At 44.6% G+C, this 26,610-nt stretch overlaps 1 protein-coding gene across 1 annotated transcript in view; it reads left to right on the top strand.

Moving 5' to 3' along the window:
* The window catches only part of RHBDL3 (rhomboid like 3), a 134,118-nt gene that overhangs the window by 55,488 nt on the left and 52,020 nt on the right, over positions 1–26,610 (top strand). Inside the window, exon 4 of the mRNA XM_063119934.1 lies at positions 14,108–14,266. Coding sequence (XP_062976004.1) covers positions 14,108–14,266 — 159 coding nt within the window. The remainder of the gene's footprint in view (positions 1–14,107; positions 14,267–26,610) is intronic.

Consider the following 26,610-nt stretch of genomic DNA (forward strand, 5'->3'; position numbering starts at 1 on the left):
AAGTATGCAGGTGGCCACAAGTGAAAAGCCCTTCTCAGTCAATGTCCCCACTGACTGTGTAACACCCTCCCTAGAGAGGCTTGCCTGGGGCCTCCCTTAATGTCACTTCAGTACCAGGCAAAGACCCTTTCATTTTCCCAGGCCTTTAAAATTAAGTTATGGTTATTTTATAGTTTTAGCTCAGGGTCTTAAATAGCTCTCTGTCCTAAATAGATTTATTGCTGCACATTTGTATTCTGCTCTTCTCCTTTTTTAAGCGTTGCTTTTTGATCTATTGCTGCTTGCCTTTTCCTACTGTAATCGTATGACTTTAACTTTTTGCTATACTGTGTAAGCATCCTCAAGAACCTTTGTTGCTGGGCCCCATGGAAATAACCTAAACAAAACTAACCCAAAATAAATAAAAATTATGGTTTCCCCCTTTCCTGAAAAGGCTTCTGGGCTTTTACACCCACTGGAGGAGTGAGAGATGCTTAATTATTTTTTGATGATTTGGCTGTTGGACTCCACTAGAAAAAGATAATATTTGAGTAGTGTCAGCCTGTCAACTCTTTGCTTTTGTGAGGAAGATGCTGCTACTAATTTTTGCAATTTATTTCTCTGTGGTTGCTGAGCTGGTCTGGTCAGATCATGGAAATGCAGCCGCTTTAGATTTGTTGCGGAATGATCTTGTGGTTGCTGGAGGGCTACAGAAACAATGTGAGCCTACTAATGGTGGCTGTGTGTGTGGTGTGGTAGGGGTGGGGGTGTTGATCTCCTTGCAGCAACTTTTTAATATGGTGGACATACACTTTTGGTGAATGACCTAAGACAGCCTCCCCCAGCCTGGTACCTTCCAGGTGTTTCAGACCACAACTCCCAGCATTCCTGACCATTGGATATGCTAGCTGGGGCTGATGGGAGCTAAAGTCCAAAATATCTGGAGGGCACCAGGTTGGGGAAAGCTGGCCTAAGATCTAGTAATATTTAGTAAACCAACCATCAAGAATTGATCAGAGGAGGGCCAGAAGGCCCCAGGTCCAATCCTTGGCATCTCTAATCACTGGCTGCCTATTCGCTACCAGGCCAGGTTTAAGGTTCTTGTACTTGTGTACAAAGCCCTAAACAACTTGGGACCAGGATACCTGAGAGAGGGCCTTCTCCCCTACCAACCTGCCCGGTCACTGAAATCATCCGAGGGCATGCTCCTGGTGGTTCCACATAGACCCATCCTCTGATTGGAGTTCACCAGGGGAAGAGCCTTCAGTGTGGTGGCCCCCCTCCTATGGAATTCCCTGCCTCTGGAGGTCAGGCAGGCACCAACTTTGTATTCCTTTCAGCTTTTCTTGAAAACATCATTGTTCAAGGAAGCCTTTCCTTAATGACCAGCCACAGTTCACGGTTCGCTTTTCATGTTGCTTCTTTTAAAAATCTATTTTAAGGTGGCTTATTCTGTTTTTATTTTATCTTGTACATCACTCTAAGGGCCTTGCTAGATGAGGCATTAGCACACTTTGAGGCCCGGTTTCCCTGCTGTGTGTCCACATGACGCACAGGGGAATCCGGGCCCAGGCCGCACCGAAGCCTCCCTTAATGCGCCATAAGCGAAGTCGCTTATGGCGCGCCTTTTCCGCAGCCCCGGCCTGAGGCAAGCGGCGCTGCCAGGGCAAGGCCTGGCATGGGGGGGGGGGCTTTGTTTTTTTAAAAAACGGACTTACCTGGTCCGCAGTCTTCAGGCCGCACGTGGCGCCTTTAAACTTTAAAAAAAATGGTGGACGCTGCAGGGATCCTGATGTCCCTGTGCGTCTGGAAGCTGGGGCGGTGCGCGCTAAGGTCAGCACACCGTCGCCCTGCCTCCAGGCCGGCTCAGCCAGCCTGGTCTAGCAAGGCCCTAAGATTTTGAATGGGGTGAGGTATATAAATACTGTAAATAAATAAATAATAAAAGGGGTCTCAGGTAGCAGGTGATGGGAAAGCCCTTTGCCGCAGTCCTTAAAGGGCCGTACATGAGCTGCCTTATACTGAGCCCGGCCACTGGTCCTTCTAGCCAGTATTGCTTACCTGGAAATGCCTGGGATTGAACCTTGGACCTTTTGCATGCACAGCAGGTGCTCAGTCACTGAGCCATGCCCCCATTCCTCACTGTCACTCTTAAGTAAACAATACTGTCTGAGATGGACAAAGAATTGGACCTGTCTTGAGGAAGCATCCTATGTTCTCTGTGATACAAGCTGCAGCTGCTGCTTATCTTCCTGGCCTTAGCCTCCTTCTTCCTGTATGACTGCACCATAATCCTTCCCAAACTAAAGTCTTCTAAGAGAAGGCGAGACGAAACCAGAATCTTCTGGCTTGAAACTACCTGACCGTGATGTTCTCTCCTTTTGATTACTCTTCTCAGCTCTCCAAAGGCACTGCTAAGGCATTTTCTTGCACCTGTCCGGAGCTCCTTCGATCGTCTGCGGTGCTGTTCTGCAGCTTTGGAGCTGTCCAGCATGCTGGACTGGTAATTTACTAGGGGCATTGCCTCAGCACTTGGATGTTATCCGGCTTCTTGTGAGCAAGGTGATGCTTCCGCCCCCAGGTTCACCTCGGGTCAAAGCAATCTAAAGCATGTGAAACCTACGATTGGATGGTAGTTAATCACCATGAGCTGTCTGCAGAGCGTCCTACTGGGAGAGCACTTCAGCGCATGTCACTGTGTGAGAGAGGAAGGGAGGGAGAGATTCAAGCAAATCTATTAAGTTTTTGTGGAGTGGCAAGGATGAGGAACAGCCTGTCAAGTTGGCCTTCCTGGGCACTTCCCTTTCTCCTCATCCATTTCCTCCTCCTGCCCAGAAGTGCTGATTTCTCTAGGTCACTGTGAAAGTCAAAGAAAAGAAAATTGTGTTGAATTTCTGCTGCAGTGGCCTCCGTCTGTTCTCCTCTTTCAAATGGGTCATTACATTAAGAACTTAAGGCCCAAGTCCATCCATCCCAGCCTTCTGCTTCCAAGACTGGACAGCCAGATGCTTCTGCAAGCAAGGCACCATTTGTCCCTCAAAATCATACTGACAACCATACGGCCTTAGAATGTGGAATATACCTCCATAATAGCTAAATGGAACCTGTATGCACAGAATTTACTGCCTCTGAAGACGCAGGCTCCATTTAGCTCTCATCATTAATCTCCCTTCCATGTTTTGGTCTAATAAGGGGGTGGCTGATGGCATAGAGGAATGATGAAGTGGCTCAGACTTTTATAGGGAAGAGCTGCAGCTTGGTAGAAGAGTACATGCTCTGCATGCAAAGGGCCCTAGGTAAAAACCCTGGCATCTCTGGGTAAGGAAGAAACCATGTCCAAAGCCAGTGGGGGCTGGGGGCTCTGATATCCGTGGGGTGGTGAATCTGCTCTGGGTTTCAGTCAGATGCAGCCAGAATTCTACAGGAGCTATCCAAGGTGATGAACTCTAGGTTTCAGCATCTTGGATAACCCCTTTAGAGTTCTGGCTGGTTCTGACTGAAACCTGGAGTGGATTCACTGCCCCACTGTTATCGAAGCCACCAGTCTCCACTGTCTGAAGCCAAATGCTGTTGCCACTCAGTGTAGACAATATTGACCTAGATGGACCAATGGGCCTGTCTAAGGCAGCTCCCAACATGTTTTTTCTGTGTTGTGGAATTCAAGCAACCATAAGGTCTGCTGGGTTGTTGTTGTTGTTGTTTTGGTACTGCTGCTGTTTTATTGCTTGTTTTATTATTGTTGGGTATAAGAACATAAGAGCTGTGCTGGAACAGACCAAAAGCCTGTGTAGTCCAGAATTCTGTTCACACAACATCTAACCAGATGCCCCAGTGGGAAGCCCACAGGCAGGGCATGAGTGCAAGAGCGGCTTCTTTCTGATCCCTAAACATTCTGCCACTGATACATAAAGGTAACGGACAGTCATCAGGACTAGCTGCCATTGATTGCCTTTTCCTCCATTAATTTGTCCAACCCTCCTTTAAAGCCATCCAAATAGGTGGTTATCACTACATCTCGGGGTTGTGAATTCCATAGTGTTAACTATGCATTGTATGAAGAAATCCTTTTATCTGTCCTGAATTTCCCATCACTTAGCTTCACGAGATGACCCCCCAAGTTCTAGTATCATGGGAGAGTATCCACACCATGCATCATTTTATACATCTCTGTTGTGTCCCCCTTTAAATCACCTTTCCCCCCCCAAGCTAAAAAAAGCCCCCAGTGTTGTAACCTTTCTTCTCAGGGGTGTTGTTTCAACCCCCTTAATCCTTTTGGTAATGATTGACATTGACTGTGATTATTTTTTTTTTTGTACTTACAATGGTATAGTGGTATTTCAAATAAATAAATGTTAGGGCATTCTCTCTCCCAAGGAAGACTGGTTTATATGGTTGTTGTACTGTGAAGAGGATTTGCTCTTTAGGCTTGTTTACAGCTAGATGGAGGTCTCCTCTGCTTTCATTGCTCTGATTGGTCACAGAGCTGTTTGTCCCCCTCATTCAAATGAGATCCTGCTTGAAATGGGAAAGGAGACAGGGATTGAGCAGTGCTGGGTGGCAGTGATTTCCCCAGATATCAGCCCATTGTTTAACAGCAGTCTGTCTTTGACCCACCCTATTTATGAACTCAGCCGTGGCTAATGTGCCTTTAATTAAAGCAGCAAAATAATCTGAGATTCTGGATTCATTTTTTTTAAAAACACACACAGACAAAACAAAACTTTCCAATGCTTTAAAGCAAAGTTCCAGACAATCTTTTCTCCACGGCTTCATTAGAGTGTCTGTTAATTTCAGCAGAATATATATATATTTTAGAACGTTGTAGGGACCATGGGAGGTGGGTGAATCTGCTCTCAAGTCGGGTTCTGATTATGTCTATTAACATATTTACGTTTTTTGCTTAAGAGCCTGGTGGGGGGATCAAGGGAATTAAGGGCAATTGTCATTGAAATGCGGAGGAAATCTTGCATGAAATTACCGTTAGTGCCCTATTGTTGGAGGGGGTTCCAGCCGCCCACACCCTCAAGCGGTTTGGTTGCATTTTGTTCAATGAAGTATGAAGGTAGAGGCCAGAGCAATGCAACTGAACTCAAAGTAGGAAACCATGAGGTTGACGGGACGATAGCGTTCGTCTGAAGCTGCATTCTAAATGGGGCTGAGAACTCAAGGGACTCTTGAGTTAGTCCTGGCTTGACCTCTTAATGAAACTGGAGACATTGACAGTCCCCCCATTCACAACTCAAGAATGGATAAATACTCGAAGCTTCTCTTTAAGGTCAGTTTTTCTTCTTTCTTTCTTTCTTTCTTTTCCTCTAGCAGAAAGAGAATGCGTGAGTGATGTATGTTAAACTGTACAGTTGCAAATTTCCAAAATATAAAGGAAATGATACTTTTTGAAGATCAGGTTTAATTTCTCAAATTTATGTTTTGCATTCATTTCAAAGAGGAGGCATGAAGAAAGTTGTTTTTTCTCGATGTGGAGAAAATATATAGGATTGAATCCAGGATCTGCTTCCTGGGAATGGTGGGGGCTCTACTTGCATAAGGTCCCTCCACCTGATTTTTGGAGATCCACTGACACCACAGCTCACCCCATTCAGCAAGGTCTCTGACTCTCTGAGAAGCGTTTCCATGGGGTTGGAGTGGCAGTGCACTTGATTCAGTGCATAGCTGTATCCAACCCGTATTGAGAAGATTGTATTTTAACAGCAAAGAATGAAACAATTCCCAAATTTGTACAAGCAAAGATTAAAGTGGAATGGAAGACTTAACTTAGATCTAGGTATTCAACCTATCTCTCATGTACATACATCATTCTAGGTTTTCCTGCACTTGAGAGCTGAATATATGAACTCATGCCGCTGGAAGCCTCTGAAGTGATGTGAAGAGGCAGGAACATAGGAAGCTGCCTTATACTGAGTCAGATTCTTGGTCCATCTAAGCCAGTATTACCAACACTGACTGGCAGTGTCTCTCCAGGGTTTCAGGCAGGATTGTTTTCAATCTCCTAGCTCCCACCCCCCATAACTAGAGATATGGGGAATCGAACCTGGGACCTTCTGCATGTGAAGCATGTGCTCTGCCCCCTCCCCAGCTTCTGAAGTTCTACCTGTGATGGGCCATTTATGACCCAATATCCTGTGTCAACCTATTGTCTAATGCCGTGGTCAAGGAGTGAAGAATGCCAGCTCCAGGCAATGCAAACTAACACACAGCAAAAAAATATAGAAGCATCCTATGCTGCTGCACTAACTGATCAACCGGCCTGACTGTAATCCTGACTGTAACACAGGCAATTGCAATAATTCATACACTGCACAGCACTTTAGACTGTATAGCTGTCAAGAGCCAGGGAGAACAAAGGTGTCGAAACCATGTAGTCTAGAAGCAGTATCTCATCAGGGGAACATCCGATAGGGCCCTTATCAAGGGAAACTCAGCTTGCCTTAGCAAAAGAAGTTATAGGTAAGGCTTCTAATAATTCTTTCCTATCTCTGACATGTTTGATTCCAAACGCACTGCTGGATTCATGGGATTTTGAAAATCAAAACAATGCCAGAGCTCCCTACACGCGAGAATCATTTTAAACAATGCCCTTTACGTTTAAAGTGCAAAGTTTTAGACCACTCGAAAGGGCACAGTGCAGGTTTCACCTTCTCAGTGGTTTTTTAGCAAAGCATGAATAGTGGCTGTTCAGAGAAAAGAGATGGAAAGGTTGGAAGACCTGCATGCCATTCAGGTTTAGTGTAAGAAAGTACAAAGTATTGAACATTTGGGCTAAATAAGTTGCCAACTTGCATATACCTTTATGGGTCTGAACCAGCAGTGACTAACCAACATAAAGATCTTGGAGTCATGATGGAGAGCTCAGTGGAAACAATGGGCCAGTTCACATGACATGACAGCCCATGGGCAAAACAAACCATGGGCTGTTGGGGATGAGCAGGAGAAAGTGATCCCACTGCCTGTGGTGTGCCTGCCCCTTCTGGTTTACACAGCACCCCATAAGCAGCTCTATCATAGGTTGCTCAGTGTGACCAAGACTTATAAAATTAAGCATGGTGTGGAGAAAGTGCTTAGTAAGAAATGATACCAGAACTCAGGATCAACCAATGAAATTGATTATCAGTAGATTTAGGGCAAGAGAAAAAAAAAGAATGCTCTTTCTCTCACCGGCTATATAATTAACTTACAGAATTCACTGCCTCAAGATGTGGTGATGTTTAATGGCTTTAGAAGGGGATAAGGCAAATTCATGGAGGATAGCTCTACCAACTGCTGTTAGCTGTAATAGCTTAATAGAATCTCTTGCAGTAGGCCTCTGAATATTGGTTACAGGGGCTGGGGAGGAATCAATGTGGCAGGGCTACTGCCCTCATGCTCTGGTTGTAGGATTCCCAGAAAAATCTGGCTGGCCATAGTTGGGAACAGGATGCTGAACTAGATGCACATACATCCAACAAGATTCTTGTTACATGCTTAGTGTTGATTCTTCTTTTTTACCTTTTAGGCCAAAGGGAGGGCAGAAAGTAGATCTCTGGGTGGTTTTCAGTAGATCAGCAAGGCTTTCTGACACCCAGTTGTTTAACAATAGCAGCAACAAAATGACTCCTCCCCAACCCTAAATTATACTGCTAAAATTAAGAAAGCTTGGGGTAACCAGGAGCGGATTTTCATGTAGAAGGACTATGAGCCGCTTTCAGGTCTGGTACTCAAAAACAAATTCCTGGGTTCAGAATTCTTTCATTCTAAGTGTATCTCCTTTGTGCCTGGCTCCGGCTGGTGGATCACAGATTCTGGTTAGAAACAAATAGTAGTTCCTGCAAGCCTGAAGTCTGCCCAGCACTGTTCTAGGCCATTTGAAACGTTAAGCAATAGACTTTCTGATTGTGACTTGGGGGTGTCCTGATTGAAACTTCAGAAGCCGAGTGCACATGCTCTCTTGGCCAAACAATCTGCCTTGTGCTATTGTTGTACTGTAGACTGCTGTTCAGCTACTCCACTCGACGGAGCCCGGTGCCAGATTTAGCTGCTGGCAAGCTGCTGCTTTTGCCCTCCCAGGCTGCCTGCCAAGCCAGCTTTTCTTCTCTTATGTCCAATCAATCCTAGCCAAAGGTGTAGCCTTTGTTTGCTGTCAAAAAAAGAAAAGAGAAAGATTCTTCTCGTTTTTACCAAACTGCCTTTTTCATGTACAAAATGTTTCCATGGAAAGATGCCCTCCTGGGCCGAAAATTCTCTCATAAATCCCCACCTTTTCTTCTGCCTTTCAATCCAACTGACAAGCTTGATATCATTATTATTGGCAACCAGAGGCCAGCAGGCCAAGTTTGGAAGATCAAAGGCAAATCTCCCCACAGCTGGGATCCAGCCAAGACTAGACTATGTTGGATTTACTGTAAATCGCACTTGGTTTCTATTGGGATTTGAGTTTATAAAAGAAAATGTCTTCAGCCTGATGCCCCTTTTGGCTCTCCTTTTTGAGAGTACAAAACAATATGTTATACCCCAGCACATTTTATTTCTCCATTAATTACTCCTCATCCTACAGATATAAACCATTTGCAAAGAACACCCTGTGAATCTTAGAACTTTCTTTTTTAACCTATATTATTGAAGATTTTTCAATTACAGAAGAGCAATATATTAACCAATGTTACATTGAGCCATTTCAAACATAACCAACAATATAGTCTTTTTTCAGAGTCACCAGAGATCAAATGAATTGAAATTATACCACACAATATATTAAAAATCTAGATAGATAGATAAAGTTGTATTTAGCAGGGATTTTACACATTCCTGTTTTAGGGTCAACATATACCAGAAGCAGGAACCATTTTTCCAAAACAACTTCCTTGAACTATCTTGCAAAGTCAGCTAAGTTTCTCTCCCATTTCCAGAAAAAGATGACAAAGAACATCTTTAATCAGTTTTTAATGTGTTTTATATTCACTGTTGTTCCCTGCCTCGATCCAAGTGGAGAGGCGGGTAAGAAATAAATTATTATTATTATTATTATTATTATTATTATTATTATTATTGATCTAAATTAATCAAAGTCTTGTAACAGGATCCATCTCTTTTAAACATGTGTGCCAAAATATGTTTCTAAGGTGTCACGACATTTTCTGTCACTCTTGCTTCACCATTTTAAGGCTTTCCTGTGATCTGATTGCAAATTGAATCTGTACTGTTTCAAGCAGTGGGTTTTGTTGATGCCCTGTGCTGTAGCTGGGATGCAGAGTTCTGCTGTGAACGGGTCAGGTTCCAGAAGGAAGCCAGATGGGAATAGATAAGAACCTCAGAAAGCTTCAGGTAATGCTGCTGGTGGAAACCAGACAAGGTTGTCTGTATGTTGCTCCAACAAAGAGCAGAGCAAGACAGTGCCTTAAATAAGAGTGTAGCTACTTTAAGGCTGGTTGGCCCCAGCCCCATACTAACTGAGACTTTGTCTCTGAAAGAGGTCTGACCAGTTTTAGCAATTTCAGGTTGCAATGACATAGGAGTGGCTATGGCATGCTGGTTTCCTCATGACCTGAGTCTGAAGATGGTAATGTGACCTCTGCTAGACCTAGGGAAGCTGGCCCCTGGGGTCTTTCTGGAGAACTGGGTCCCGGGAAGGTGGAAGCCTCAGGATGCCTTTCTATAGCCTGGTTCTCTCCCTGAACCATTAATTCTGGAGCCTCTTCTTCTGAGAACAAGGGGTCGGCATCCTCTGAGAACAAAGGTTCAGAGACCTGATCCATGACAGAATCATTATAAGTCTGGGATCTTTATGGATCTTCTCCATTGGGAACTGGCTGCAAAGTGTAACCTTGTGGTAAGGGGAAATGTAAACCAATGCAGAGAACAGAGGGTGTCAATACCTCTCTTTTCAGCTGCCTTTTTTCAAGTGGACAGAGAAGAGACAGGTCCATAGGGAAATGAACTGTGTCATCATACACTGCTAGAATTGCACTCAATTAGAGAAAAGTAGTTCAGAAGGAAATGTGTGTTCATGTGTGTGATCTGTTGTACAGCTCAAATATTTTTTCTGCCACATTTACCTTTTGTCCACTGAGCCCAGAGTGGCACACATCATGTTATGCCATTTTATCCTCCTAACAACCCCATGATGGTGACTGGCCAGAGGACACCCACTGATCTTCACTTCTGTGGGGACTTGAACCGAAGTCTCCCTGTGCAAGCCTAACACTGCTGACCCCACCACAAGTGGCTTCTCAGGGAATTGAATCTCATCATTTTGGTTCTCTGGGTCTGTTTGGTTTCAGTGCTGCCTTGCTCTGGCAGTAATCCTGAGGATATGCTTAAGTTAACATTCTGTATAACCACTTCTGTATAACCACTTCTGGCTATACATTCTCTCCTTTAAACAGTGTTTTCACACTGTCTAACCCAACAGAAGCCAATTACTATGTGCAAAAACTGTGAGGCACAGTAGAGTTAGAATTGAGCTAAAAAGCTTCTCTGCGTAGGGCTGCTTCTCCAGTCAAGAAAGAGTCAGAGTTTTCCAGATGTATGGTACCACCAAGACCGCTAGCATTTATTTCATGACTCTTTTTTGTGAACCGCCCAGAGAGCTCCGGCTATTGGGCGGTATAGAAATGTAATAAATAAAATAAATAAATAAATAAATAAATAAATATAACTTTGTATTATTTTATCCAATGGAACATTTGATAACAAACAGCAACACCATCCCAGCCCCCCTGATTGCCTGCCTTTCCCCCTCACTTTTCATCTTGAGTGTACTGCTTGCTCTTTCTCTCGCTCTATTTTACACACACACACACACACACACACACACACACACACACACACACACACACACACACCACATTCTTTACTAGTTTTCAGTGTTGTCCCAGTACCCAAGGTACTATATATTGAGTGTTTCTTCCTCCCTTTCCCCCTTCTTCCTCCCCATAGCAAACCGTGGTTTGCTGTTGCCTCCAAACCTTGAACTGCTGAAACCCTGGTTGGCAAGCACGCATGCCTGAGGCTCGCACATGCTTGTACATGTAGCACTAAACCTTGGTTGGTGTTATGTTTCTTATACCCAAGAAAAAAGTGACAATCAGGAAGCAGTGTCAGAATCTAGGCTGGTCTGTCAAAACCTTTTCATTATTTGCTTTAGAAATACTAAAAACACACACATAGATGTTCAGTACTGCAGAACCTATTTTATTTATTTGTATTTATTCATCAAATTTATATGTCCTCTTTCCACTAAGAGAGCACGAGAGGGAACTCTCAATAATATATGACAAAGTTATAATTAAATCCTTAAAACTCAGTCATTAAAACACATCCAGTAAGACACAAATAAAAATAAAAAGAGAATAGAACTTAGATGATACTGTAGGATGCGATTAACAGAATTATAGCAACCCGAACAGAGAAAATAATCTCTAAAATCATAGGCATTGTTGAGCCAATACATACGTGTTCCCTACAGTCTATTTTATAGCTAGATACCTAGATAGATAGATAGATAGATAGATAGATTTCATAATGATTATGTTTTTAAAAGTGAGTGAAAGGGCCAGACATCTGTCTCAGAGCCTCTTGCTGCCTGGAAAAGCAACCGCAGAGAAGGAATTGAGTGACATCAAGCAGTAGAATGGATTCTGATCTTTGATGGAGCTCATCAAATATATTCTGCAGATATGTCACTGAACTCAGCAGGATGGGATGTTTTTCAGCTGAGAGATCTTTCTTTTCTGCAGGGAAGCAAATGTATTCTTGGAAGAAGCACTAAGAACTAGTAGAGTTCAGTACGACGGTCTTTCACTTCTGAAAAGATAAAGATCGCTGGCTGGTCTGTGAGTAAGAATCCAAAACCTGGGGAGGGATTGGAGGTTCAAAATCCATCAACACCTTTATTAGGACCAACCAAAATACCATGAAAAAGTATACAAGCTTTTGACCACCTAGGGGCGGGCAACTTGTGGCCCTCAAGTTGTTATTGGACTACAAGCCCTATTAGCCCTAACCAGCATAGCCAGTGGTGAGGCATGATGGGAGTGTAGTTCAACAACTTTCTGGAGGGCCACAAGTCTCCCATCCTTGATCTAGCCTGGGGCCTGTAGAACTGAAAGGTTGGCACACTCTGTTATGGCATTTTGGTTGGTGCTAATAAAAATATTGCCTACCTGTGGATTTTGGATTTCCAATCCCCCTGGATTTTGAATCTTTTACTTCTGAAGAATGAAAGTGGTATCAAGCCATTTTGAAAGCCTGTGTCCAGTTGTGATAAGTATTGGACTAGGACCTGGTTCCAAATTCCCATTCAGCCATGAAGCTTATTGGGTGACCTTTGGCCAGCTTCTTCCTTCCTGTCTACCTTTCTTAACCTGAGCTACTTTGCAGGGTTATTGTACAAATATAATGTCAGGATGAAGTGGGGGCAAGACCCATGTTGGCTGCCCAAATCTCCCTGGAGGAAGAGCAGGATATCAATGAAACTTTTTTTTAATGATCTCATCATTATCACGCTAATCTGTTGTTTACCTTCATGATCTGCTTAAATCTGTGACATCAGTTTGTAGCTGGAGCACAAATTACAGTTGCTGTGAGGATGCTGGATGAGAAAAATGAACAAGAAATGCACTGTTCCAGCTGTTGTATTTTGAAGTAGGCTTTGCGGTGTGGATCCTTATCATCATGTTGTGAATCTCCATGCGGCCCCCTACAGCTGAGGGAACTATGGAGCAGGAATGTGGAGGTTTGCAAAATGATGGCACTGATCCAGGCGATAAGTACTTGTGGGGATGACTCATGTGGGGATGACTCATCACAGATAGACTGTGCTGGCCTTGCTGTAGCAAACATGACATGGGCTTCGGATATATAGGGGCTGCTTGATGCCTGCATGTTATCAGCTTTAGCCGATTGTGTAAATCGACTCCACTGAAGTCATTGTGCTTGAAGTGAGGTGAGTGTTGTGCCTGTGGTGTTGGGCATGTGATGAGTGACACCATATATGCAACCACCTTAAGACTCAATTAGAGAAGAGGTTAATGGAGCACTGCACACGATCTCTCTCTCTTCTCTCTCTCTCATACACAGCCACATAATGTTTGTGTCTTGCAAATGCACAATTTGTCTTGCACTCTCGTACACACACACACACACACACACGTTGTTAGAGAATTAGAAGGACTAGCCTGCCCCATGTTTCAGTTGAGTGGCATTGCTTTGACCACACACAAGTTTCCTTCTAGCCCTTAGAAGCCAGATGGCTGGACTGTTCATACTTGGTCCCAGACTCCCAGGGCTGGTGCTACCATAGAGGCCACTCAGGCGGCCGCCTAGAGCGCCAAGTTAAGAGGGGCGCAGTGCAGCACTCACGCGCATTGGCTGTGAGCTGGCCCAGCCCGGGGATTCAGCTGAGCCTGGGCGGGCTAGATGGCGCCCCGCGCCCTCCCAGACGAAGCGAAGCCAGGGACGCTGGGGTGGGGGTGGGGCAGCTCCACGTTCGGAATCCGGAACACGCCCAGAAGAGAGAGAGAGAGAGAGAGAATGTATGGGTGAATGGGGTGCATGGGGTCTTTGAGTGAATGTATGTGTTCATGCGTGTGTTTGTTTGGAGTGAGTGATGCTGAGTGTGTGTGTGCGCGCGTGTGAGTTGGGGGGAAGATTTGGAGGTGGTATTCCTATTAAATATTGCATTTTAGACCCATAGATGTTCCTTTCCAATTTGTTTGCTGTAATTGGCATGATGTATTTCTTGGACTTTAAAATAAATTTAGCAGTTTCAAGTTTTGTGCTTCTTATTTTTTCCAGGAATCATATGTTCTTAAAAATCAAAGTTGGCATTTTGGGGGGTATATGTGTGAAAGTAGCTCACTTTGCCTAGGGCCAAAATAGTCTGGCACCGGCTCTGCTTGGTCCTGTAATCTTTACACAGTGGGCTCTTCAACACAAGGGCTTGCATTTCAGTCCTGTTACTGGCCAGTTCAGTGGCTATCCCCCTTTTGGGGACTGTGACAAATAGTGCCACTGTACCTATGGAGGTGGTAGAGCAGGATGGTACTGGAGGATTGTGGTGGATCTGCAAGCCTTAGCGTTTGAAGTATGTGTTGGGCTGATATACTGAACGTCATTCCCTTTGTCTCCCTTTCAGTTTGACCCTGAAAATACCGGCTACATCAGCACAGAGAAATTTCGAAACCTCCTCCAAAGACATGGCTCTGAGCTGGATCCACATAAACTGGAAGTGCTTTTGGCCTTGGCAGACAACAATTCTGATGGGAAGATCTGCTATCAAGACTTTGTCAACTTAGTAAGTGATTCTATTCGGATGGCAGCTCTGGCTCCAGGTTTTTGTGGGGGCCCAGACAAAAAACTTGGGCATTCTAATTTTCTTAAAATGCCCCTATGAAAAGGAGGACAGGGCTCCTGTATCTTTAAGAGTTGTATAGAAAAGGGAATTCCAGAAGGTGTCATTTGTATGCATGCAGCAGCACCCTGCCCTATTTTGTATCTGTTCACGCTGTATAGCTCCTGCAGCTTTAACTGTTGTGATGAAGAGGGAATTTCGCCAGGTGCTGCATGCCTACAAATGACACCTCCTGAAATCCCCTTTCCTCTACAGATGTTAAAGATGCAGAAGCCCTGTCCTCCTTTCCATATGGTCACCCTATTTTCTATTCTCTATTCACTTTCATTGGGCATCACTCACCAGAAGGGCACATCTCAAGGAGGGAAGTGAGGAAGCTTTCTATCTCCAAAGTTAAACATTTCTCTCCCTTGTCACTTTAAATGGGCCATTCCAGTTTCTGTGAGTGTGAAGTTCTGGGCATGAGTTTTCCATCCTTACATGCAAGTCGGATATCCTGCCAGCAGGTTCTCTGTTCAGATGAAGTGTTACTCCCATAAATGCTGAGTAAGATTTTAAAGTTCTTAGCATTTTTCTAACTCCCTTGTTGCTGAAGATCATGGTTTAAATCCTTCCTTTGATTTCAAGGGAGCCTCAGTTAAGCAAGTGGTAAAAACCTGAGAGAATCCTGCGTTCAGGGATGAGTCTCATGTTATCTTTTAGTGTATCTAGGTTATACACTTGCAAAACCATTTTTAAGTTACTTTTTACTTACTAATTATGTTTATATCTCTGTCTTCTTTTATAATGCTTAGAGCATCCTATATGGGGCTCCCAGGCCCTTGCTAGACCTGCCGGCTTACGCCGGCAGGGAGGCGGGGGCGAGGCGCGCTGACGTTAGCGCGCCTCCCCCAGGCTACCAGACGGCAGACGCGTAGGGACGTCACGTCCCTGCGGCGTCTGCCATTTTTTTTTTATTTTAAAGGGGCTGGGTGCGGCCCGAAGACAGCGGACAAGGTAAGGGGTTTTTTTATTTATTTTTACCGGGGGGGTGGTGGCGAAGGATGGGAGGGTGGGTGGCAGGGTGGGTGGCACGGAGGGAGGGCGGGTGCGATCGCGCTGCGCATCAGATGTGATAAAGAAAATTAAGTAACTGTGGGTCCCATGTTGTAGCTTGAAGTGAAAGCTGAGGTCCAGGGGATGAAAAGGTTCACACTTTTATGTCCTTAAGGCAGCCTAGTTGTTTCAGAATAGGCCAGCCTGTGTCAATACAGGATGTGCTTTCAATATGGGGGCAACGGAAGGAGCAGACAAGACTCAAAAATGATGTAAAGGGCCAAAGAGGAACAAGCTAATCTGCAAGGCATACCTGTAGATCAGTTGCAGAACCATACATTCCATCTGACTTAGGAATTGGCATCGCTCCCAAAGTAAAGCTCTCAGCAATGGTGTTTGTGGCTTACCTAAAACATGGTTGCTTTCGTTTTCAAATCTCGTACAATGAGCTTTTAAATTGTTTGATGCTAAAACCATTCCCAAACAGGGCTGAATTCCTGTTGCAAAGCCTAGTGGTATTTCATTTGTATTTATGTCTCATTTACTGGATTCTGGTTGCCTCATTGGCTTGCAAACAAGATCACACTTGGTGCTCTATAAATAGTTTTATACTCTGCTACGGTCACAGTAAGGAATGGCTGTTTTGACAGATTGGTTCTCTTCAGTCCCAAATCCCTCCAACATGCAAGCAAGTTGCAGTATCCCCAAAATATATGTCCCTTTTCTATAACTGCCTCTAATTCCCTCATATTCTGCCCTCAGTGACAGATATCTTAGTACTTTGAATGTGAAGAATAGATCTTGTTTATCCTGGATGGCAACAAATAGTTATAGGGATGCTTAGTTGCAGGATTGGCAGCAAAAGATGTTCCCTACCCACAGAAGGTAGTCATAGTGCCGAAATCCAGCCAAGTAATTTTGGCATAGTAGCATTATAATCCTACAAAGCACCTCTCCCCGTCCCTGGCAGTAAAAAATGCAGTAATAACAAATTAAAGAATTAACAATTTCCTATGTTTTCATGACACTCAAAATCTGCTATCTGATTCATCTGCCCAATGATGGAACTGGTCGTCCTAAGTCACTGGCTTTGAATCTAGAACTATTTGAGTTTAAATCGCTTATCTGCCATAGTTTTTCCATGGCCACGTATGCTAGGGTGTCCCTATGGAAAGGAGGACAGGGCTCCTGCATCTTTAACAGTTTTATAGAAAAGGGATTTTCAGCAGGTGTTATTTGTATGCATGCAGCACCTAGTGAATTTCCCTCTTCATCCCAGCAGTTAAAGCTGCAGGAGCCCTGCCCTCTTTTGTATCTGGTCACTCTAGCTAAAGAAGGCAGGGCTCCTGCAGCTTTAACTGTTGGGATGAAGAGGGAATTTCACCAGGTGCTGCACGCATACAAATAACACCTGCTGAAATTCCCTTTTCTATAAAACTGTTAAAAATACAGGAGCCCTGTCCTCCTTTTCATAGGGTCACCCTAACGTATGCTTGGTTTCAGACAACCAATCAATCCTGGCAGGATCTACACTACAGCTTTAAAACTGTTTATAACTGTAGTGACAATTGTTGGGGCCTTGGACACACTCCATAAACCATTTTCGAAGTGTTATATCCTGCTTGGTGTAGATCTGGCCCTATATTCATGTAGTACTAAGTTCATTACTATCTGGTAGATATACCTCTTACTGTCAAGTGCTGCCTACACCTACTTTGTTGAAAAGGAGGCTGCCATCAAATGAGAGCCAGTGTGATAAGGAGACCAAAGTGCTGGACCTAAACTGACTTGGCTTAGGCTCAAATCCCTGTTAACCTCAAACCTTACTGGGTGACCTTGAGCCAGTCATGATCTCTCAGTCTTAACCATGTTGCAGGGTCGTTGTGAGTACAAAAGCGGGAACAAGGTACATTGCACTCAGCTCCAAGGAGGAATGATAGGATAAATAGAAATAATACTGAATTCTTGCTGCCATGATACTAGCTCTTGCCAAAAAGGAGAAACATAATCATGTGGCTCCACCCTACGGGATCAACTTGAGCCTAAGAGTCCATCTGTAAAATGAAAATGAAACAAAACAGGTGAAAGCAAGTGCATTTAAGATGGTGATTATATTGCACTGTTAGTTTCGTAGTCCCTATAATTGTCTGGGTCCTGTTGGCGTTTCCAGTAGTCGCCTCTGCTGGTGCAGTGTCATTTTGGAACACTGGTTTTGCTTTGCTTTGAAGTGAGAGAGCAGCTTCGAAATAGTCCACAAAAGATGAATCGAGCTGGAAGCCAAATTCAAGTTCTTTTGAGTCTAGTTTGCAATACTGCACAGAGTCCCCATGGTCGTCGATGGGATTTAAAATGTCTTATGTGTTCAGCCCTATGCACACTTACTTGGGAGTAAGCCTATTGAACTGATTTACTTCCAAGTAGTTGTACATAGATAGGACTGTAACCCCGTGCAGGATGGCCGCTCTCGTCTTTCTGAAGGAAGGTCTAGTCTCGGCTATCTGGCCAGCGCCTTTTCTCTTTGGGGTTCATTTCTTTCTGAGCACTGCCTGTTTTGACCAGGCTCAGCTCAGATCTCAGCACCACAATCTGTTGCTTGTACCATTAGCAAAAGCAGGGATGTGACTGTGCTACCACACAGACAAAGCCATAAGAACGCCAGTGAAAAGGCCTCTAAGATAGGTGCTGTGTTGCCGTTGTAGCTGTTCTTCAGTTGTTATATTTTCTCAGTTGCAATCCCCTCTTTCCCTCATTTGAACTTCAGTTCTCTGCGTTTAAATGTCCAGCTTTTTGGAGGCTGCGGCATCCGCTGCAAAAAGATGCCCTGTTAACATAATTAAATCATAGAATGCGCATAATCGTGATGAGCACGTCAGTATGTAATCTTGCATGCTTCATGAGTGGTTTTATGCACATTGTGGAAAACAGCAGCTGCAGCAGAACTTACAGCTTTGGTATTTGGTGAGATCGACGTGCACCAGCTAAAACGGAATGGATTGATTTGTCTGTTCCACATTGGTGATACTGAGAGTTGAATTGCCGCAGGCTATCAAGCACTGCTTCTGAGCATATTCACCTTTTCTTCTTGTGCTCCATATCCCCTGCTTTTGTTCGGCTTATCCTGCGTGGCACTCTGGGTTGGGTGGCTTTAAAAGGGGATAAGAAAAAATCATGGAGGATGAAGCTATCAATGGCCCCATTCAGTAGACATCTTAAACCATGGCTTTAACCATGGTGAATAAAGCTTTTTGCCTTAGTCACTGTGGTTAAAGCCGTGGTTTAAGGTGTCTTCTGAACACAGCCCTACTTTCTCACTTAACCACCACGGTTAAAGCCATGGTTTAAGGTGTCTTCTGAATAGGGTCAACAGCTTCTAGTCATGATGGCTATATGTTGCCTCCAGTATGATAGGAAGCATGCCCCTGTATACCAGTTGCTGGGAATGTGAACAGGAAGGGTAATATTTCACTCATGTCTTTGTGGATTTCCCACAGTGGCAACAGAATTCTAGACTAGATAGACCTGTGTTCTGATCCAGCATGGCTCTTCTTATGTGGTAATGTACTTGTAGCCCACAGGCAGAGAATGTGTCCTTTACACCACAGATGTGATACTGACCAATCCTACTTGATTCATTGTATCTTACTTTGAATAATCAAGTACTAAACCTTGTTCATTCCTCAAGCCATCCTTAATTTCCAACAGTATTCTTTAAACATCTCGTTCATTCATTCATTTTTTTGAATTCATCTCCTGTCCTTCAGTATAAATATTTCTGGGGCAATTTACAGTATCATAATGAGTGAAAAGCAATAACATCATAAAACAACAATAAAACAGATAAAATAGAGGCATTAAACGAGTTCATCTCAGGGGTTAAAAGAACTTCAAAGAAAAGACATTGAAATGAGTGCCAAGAAAACCATCCTGGGAAGTGCATTCCACAGGAATGGCACCACAACTGTGAAGGCCCTGTTCCACATACCATTTCAGAGGGTAGCTGGAGGAGAGTTTCTAAAGATGACCTCACTGCATGGACAAGTTGGTTGGGGCAATTACTCGGAGGCAAACCCAGGTTTGCCATTAAGTGTACATTCAACAAAGAGGAGCTGAAGCCCATCATGGCTCCATGACAACTTTACCTATGTGGCAATGTGTTTGCAAATCTGTACTCATACTTTACATCTCTGGGTAAACCCATAAAAAAGATATACACCTGAATAAGTGAAGTAGCTCAAAGCCAGGGAAAGAAATGTCCTGGCATGCTGGAGTCTCAGCACATCCTGTTTTTCAACTACACCATGGATGACCAATTCTCTGTGATAGCCAGGCCATCCTACTGATGCCCAGGAATGCATGTGGTACAGACAGTGGAAATTTGTGGTACCCCTGGGCAGGAGTGCAATGGCTTGGCTATAGCAGAGAATCAGGCCTACTCTTGAGTTTGCTTCATGTACTAGTACAAAGTTGTTGGTTTTCTAACTCAGGCAGAGCCACACCAAGGCATGGCAGCAGTTGTGGTGGTGGCTACTGTTTTGTGCACTGAAATGGAGCTAGTCTTCTATTTTTTTCTAACTTGACTTTAAGACACAGTTGTCACAGCAATCACTGAAATAAGTGTTGCCTCTGGCTCCTTGGGGAGAGGGTCACAAGAAATTGCAGGCCTGGCATCAACACATGGCATGAAGATTGAGGGGAGACATGATAGCACTCTTCAAATATTTGAAAGGTTGTCACACAGAGCAGGGCCAGGATCTCTTCTTGATCCTCCCAGAGTGCAGGACACGGAATAATGGGCTCAAGTTACAGGAAGCCAGATTCTGGCTGGACATTAGGAAAAAATTCCTGACTGTTAGAGCAGTACGACAATGGAACCAATTACTTAGGGAAGTTGTGGGCCCTCCCACACTAGAGGCCTTCAAGAGGCAGCTGGACAGCCCTGTCAGGTATGCTTTAGGGTGGATTCCTGCATTGAGCAGGGGGTTGAACTCGATGGCCTTGTAGGCCCCTTCCATCTCTACTATTCTATGATTCTATGAAGGCACAGTTGGAATAGGTGCACACTGCCTTTTGATGTGCAACGCCAGGAGCCTTCCATCTGGAAGCACCCTAAATGGATGGAGGAATCCCTGACATCCATCTCTCCTCTGACCCTGGAAGGCAAACCCCACTTGCAGTGTAAGAGGTATTGCTGACACATTTTGAAGGGAAGATGCTTTGTGAGCGACCTAAATAAATCCCTCCTGTAAATGTGAATAATTACATGTTTATTGAGCAAACGCGCCAAGAAGCCATTGATTTCCTATCACACCTATCCCTCCGTTCCCATTCATTTACATTTTTGCTCTTCTAGTCAATCAACATACAGATACTAAAGCTTTAAATTAGGTATAAATTTGGGCCACTGGTTTATTTGAAGCCCTTTTTATTGGATTTTGGAAATCACATAGATTATTCTCAAGATATTCCTGCACATGTTCGAAGCTTGTAGTGAACTTCTCGCACCACCCATGACCTCATAATGTTTTTAATGTGGACCCTTTCATATTTGAAGGTACCATACCAAATGATCCCATGCTGGATCTGATGGGACTTACTCCCAGTTTTAAATGTTCCTGGGGTTGCAGCCTGAATTCACCTGATTTACATGCATGCTCATTATTTGATGACTATGGCATTGAGTGATGACTTATAGGTACGAATGAGCCATCTTGCTCAGATGGGGAAGGGACTTCAGAGTGGGCTGATCCTCTAGTCCGCCGCAGACTCAAATGGGCGGAGCTAAAAGAAGGCAAGAAGCGATTGGCTCAGCTAGCTTTTCACCAAAAGCTTCTTCAGAGGAATCCTCTTTGAAGTTAAAGGGGGCTTAGAGAAAAAGCTTTCCCTTTTGTTGAAAGGACAATTGTCTTGCTTAGTTTAGCCAAGTGTTCGCCTAAAATTCCTAGAGTTTAAACTCTCTTGAAGTGCAAAGAGATGTTTATTTGCTGAATAAAGCTTTGTGGATTACTTGGCAGACCTCTTTATTGTCTCGCACTTTGGCGGGAGGGCTTAGAAACACGACACCACTTTACTGAGACTTGTGCTTCCAGATTCTTTGTGGAATTAAGATTGGCTCTTTTATGCACGTTTTTCCCTGGGGATTTTCTTTCTTTGCCTTTCCATATGCTCCCATTACACAACCACTAGGTGGTGCTATGATATAGTGGAATTGCACAAATACATGAGGGTTTAATGCTGCCATTCACAAATGTACCAGAAATTCCCATTAGAAAACACCCCCCTCCCCGCTGAAATGCTTCCAAAGAACAGGAAAGGTTGATGACATCATGTAAAACACCCACAATCTACCATGAGTGATGAATCACAAGTGTACAATAAATGCCTTGTGTAGATAAGCTAAAAAGCACTGTTATATAAGGAACTTTAATAGGGATAATGTTGAAATTTAATAAGGATACATGCCAAGTTCTACGTTTAGGAAATAGAAACCAAAGGCACAGTTACAAGATGGGGGATACTTGGCTCAGCAATACTACAAACGAGAAGGATCTTGGGATTGTAGATTGCAAGCTGAATATGAGCCAACAGTGCGATATGGCTGCAAGAAAGGCAAATGCTATTTTGGGCTGCATTAATAGAAGTATAGCTTCCAAATCACGTGAGGTACTGGTTCCTCTCTATTCGGCCCTGGTTAGGCCTCATCTAGAGTATTGCGTCCAGTTCTGGGCTCCACAATTCAAGAAGGATGCAGACAAGCTGGAGCGTGTTCAGAAGAGGGCAACCAGGATGATCAGGGGTCTGGAAACAAAGCCCTATGAGGAGAGACTGAAAGAACTGGGCATGTTTAGCCTGGAGAAGAGAAGATTGAGGGGAGACATGATAGCACTCTTCAAATACTTAAAAGGTTGTCACACAGAGGAGGGCCAGGATCTCTTCTCGATCCTTCCAGAGTGCAGGACACGGAATAACGGGCTCAAGTTAAAGGAAGCCAGATTCCAGCTGGACATCAGGAAAAACTTCCTGACTGTTAGAGCAGTATGACAATGGAATCAGTTGCCTGGTGAGGTTGTGGGCTCTCCCATACTAGAGGCCTTCAAGAGGCAGCTGGACAACCATCTGTCAGAGATGCTTTAGGGTGGATTCCTGCATTGAGCAGGGGGTTGGACTCAATGACCTTGTAGGCCCCTTCCAACTCTGCTATTCTATGATTCTATGAACTTAAGGAGCTGCCTTATACTGAGGCAGATCATTGGTCCATCTAACCCAGTATTACCAACACTGACTGGCAGCAGTTCTCCAAGTTTCAGGCAGGATTGTTTCCTTGCCCCATCTGGAGAAGCTGTGAATCGAACCTGGCACCTTCTGCATGCAAAGCATGTGCTCTATCACACTGAGCTATGGCCCCTGTTAATGCATAAGAGCTCTATATCGTATTGTACTTATTTTTTCTTACTTCCACATTAAAGTGCTGAAGGGGGAGCATGGGAAACTACTGTGTAGACATGCTGCCAGATGAATTTGGTACCTGATGAGTACCCAGATTTGTTATAAGGACATTTATTTAAATTCCAGGGCTGGTTCTTGACACTTACTTTCCTGAGGCAGAGCATCAAATGACCCCCCCTCCCTCCCACACATTGAGGCACATAGTATCCAAGGCTGGTCAAGTTATTTTGGCACCTGAGGAAGCAAATCTTACCAGTGGTGCTCCCCCACCCTGGCAGTAAAAATAAAACAATAAATTCAATAACTAACAATTTACTGTCCTTTCATGACACACAAAATCAGTTGCCCAAGGCAGCTGGCTGACTCTGCCTAAAGGTAGGACTGGCCTGGTTTGCTCTTCTTAGCTGTTCGCTTCCCCATAACTACACATTTGTTATAATATTGCTTACTTAATATGATTAATCTGTTTTCTTTCCAAGATTGTGTGTGAGATGATTGCATGTTATAGAACTAGAGCCTGGCTGGTCAATGGGACCATTCGCACCATAACGTTGAGGCTGTAATACTACAACAAAAGCAAGGCTGGGAGCTGTAAATTCATTCTTGCCCCAACCAAGTCAATGGAGGCTCATGTGCAAAAGTAAGTGTGTTAGGGATGTGCTCCGCTTCTCTTCGGTTCAGAGAAGCAGGAGCGAGGCGGCCTAATTCGCCTCCGGAAAAGGCAGAGGCGAAGAGAGTCAGGGGGGCTGTGGATCGAGGCGAAGAGGATCGCCTCAATCCGGAGCTTCACCTGCAGGTAAGTGGGGGGGGGGAGAGGGACTCATCTGGCGCTGCCAGTGCCGCCATCCATGCAGCGCTTGCGGCAGCGCCGCCAGGTAAGGGAGCAGAGAGGAGGGACGCTTACCTAAGTCTGTCGCGGGCTTCAATTGAGGCCCCGGTTGAAGGCGGAAGTGAAGGCCGAGGCCTCTTCCGGTTTCAACCGGGGCCTCAATTGAAGCCCATGACGGACGCAGGTAAGGGGGCGGGGGCAGGGGCTGGCCTACCTGGCGCCGCCTGCGCCACCAGGTAAGGGAGCAGGGAGGAAGGACGCTTACCTGTGTCCATCGCGGGCTTCAATTGAGGCCCCGGTTGAAGGCGGAAGTGAAGGCCGAGGCCTCTTCCGGCTTCAACCGGGGCCTCAATTGAAGCTCGTGACGGATGCAGGTAAGGGGGCTGAAGGGGTTGGCTTATCTTGCGCCGCTGCCACTGCCACCGCCGCCGTCCATGTAGTGACGGCGGCGAAGCTGGATCTCGCTCCATGGAGCGGAGCGGGAGACGGGCAGAGCGGCGCGAAGAGGATCGGGCCCGATCCGGATTTTCCGGATCGGGCCACGAAGTGGATTGGGGGGTCCGTGCACACCCCTAAAGTGTGTGCAGCCCATGGGGATGATACCTACTTGTGTTTGCATCCTGACATTCATCCGGTCTCTGTTGGCTTTCATTTTGTTTTTCGTTTTGGAATTGTGTTGAGGTGGCTGGAGGCAGGTGGGAAATACACATCTCCCACGCTGAGCCACAAACTTTTGCACTCAATTACATGTGCTTATCAAGAACTGGATTGGGACATTTTTGGTAGTGGGAGAGGTGTCATGCAGAGTCTCAATAGCAACACGTACATCTCTGCCCAGCCCAGCTATCAGGAGGACGTAGATAGCGGGTGTTGTCTTGGGTGGCCAGATATCCTACTTTACAGAGGACCATCCTCTATTTTGGAGATGTGGCAGAGGACAGTCCTCTATTTGAAGGTGTTCTCTATTTACTGTGCTGCTCCCAAGTTTGGCTTAAAGAGAAAGAACCACAAGGAAGGAGAGCAGAGAGGGGCCTTGAAGTTGTCCATCAGCAGTTGGTACCTGAGTCGTGTGCATGCCTGTCCCCTCTGGCATTCACACGTGCTGGCAAACTGACACGAGACACTCACATCAGTGAGATCTCATGGTAACAGGCTTAACGGTTATAGCAGGCATGGGTCACCTCATCACTTTTCTCAACTATGCTGAGATGTCTTGTATTTCTATTTAAATAATAGTTATTATTTCTAAATATGCACCCTATATGTATAAATTTGTATATGCAAATGGACCCCCTCTTTTATCCTCTTTTTTGTCCTCCTTTGGGGCATTTTGAAGGGGAGGCATTTCCTCTTTTTTGGCAATACATAAGCGGCTGCCATAGTGTTGTCTATGCAGGGCCAAGGCCCTCTTGGATAGGTACAGCTACTGTCAAGCCTCTTCCAGCGTAGTCTTTTTCCTTGTCTCAAGAGAAAGTGAAGGATTGTGTGTGCTTCCCTAGCAACTACATTATAAGCCTATTAAGTCTTCTTCATTCCAGGGGTTTTTAGTGGAGGAGGGGGAATGTGGCTGTCAGAAGCATATTTATGCCAGCATTCCAGTATCTACTCCCACTTCCTTTTGTCTTGTAGGAATATCAAAGTTGTTGGGTGTGTGTTTTTTGCAAGGGGGGGGGCATATAAAGCTCTTAAATGGCTTGGACCCAACACATTGGAGATATCCTCCTCCACTGTTTCAGTGGAGGGTTTCCCTTTGAAGATGCCATGTGGCAGGGCAGGGCAGCTGGAGTGTTTAGACAGGGGCATTCTGTGGTTACCTCACAGCTATGGAACCCCTGCATTCTGGAGTCTTGCCAAAGTTCTTTCAGAAGTCTTGCCATTCGGGCCCTTTTTGGGGGGAGCCAAGCCCTAAAAGAAAATGTTGGGAATGTATACGCTCTGTTGTGAGCAATTAATCCTATAATTAATTTTCTTTCGTAAATGTTGTTTGCTTCAAGCTGTAAATTAAAGCTATAAATTACAGCCAGCCTATAAATTAAAATAAAACAAGCATATCATCCAGAAGTAGTTGACGTGCCCATTCTCTTCCTGTACCCAAACCAGGAAATTGCTCAGAACTGATTAATAGCTCAAAACACACAATTTCTTATATTGAAATAATAATAATAATAATAATAATAATAATAATAATAATGATAAAGCCGTTGCTACTGAATTCTTCAAGAAAAGGTTCTCATGCTGTTACCTGCAACCATGTTAGGTAGACTTAAATGTACCAACTGGTTCAAATCGATTCACCCATTGTACTGTTTTCATGAGACCAAGGGAAATGACCAGCTCTGTTGATGATACATCATCCCACCAGTAGGTAGAATTGGAGGCAATGGTCCATTTTTGCTATAGCACTCATGATGAGAGATATCTGGATTTTGTGAAATCCACCCTTTGTGTGTTTCATGGCTTGTGCTTTTCCAGGAGAAAGCAATGATATTCCCTGGCAGAGGTGGGTCGGGGAGGAGGAGGATCCATGAGCAGGATTGGTCAAGAATCAGGGCCATACCTGCAACACAAAACTGTAGGAACATAGGAAGCTGTCAGACTGTTGGTCCATTTATCCCAGTATTGGCAACACTGACTGGCAGCAATGGCTCTCCAGGGTTTCAGGCAAGAGTTCTTCCTTCTCTACCTTGAGATGCCTGAGATAAAACTTGGGACTTTCCACATGTAAAGGAGATGCTCTACCACTGAGCTAAGGACCCTCCCAGGAAGCTGTGCCTGAAGAGAAAGATGGTGCCAGGCCTTGTGGGATTTTGGACAATGCTTCCCTTGTTTGACTGTGCCACCTGACAATCCCACAATTCACTGGGTTTCCAATGTGGAACTTGAAGAGATTAGCACAGTTGCTATATCAGAGCCCAGTGAAGGCTTGTCCTAAGGAACTTACCTGAAAACCTTGCCTGCAAAACTCATATAGCTGTAGCAT

The sequence above is a fragment of the Elgaria multicarinata genome, chromosome 3, assembly GCF_023053635.1.
Source record: "Elgaria multicarinata webbii isolate HBS135686 ecotype San Diego chromosome 3, rElgMul1.1.pri, whole genome shotgun sequence".
NCBI classification, from domain to species: domain Eukaryota; kingdom Metazoa; phylum Chordata; class Lepidosauria; order Squamata; family Anguidae; genus Elgaria; species Elgaria multicarinata.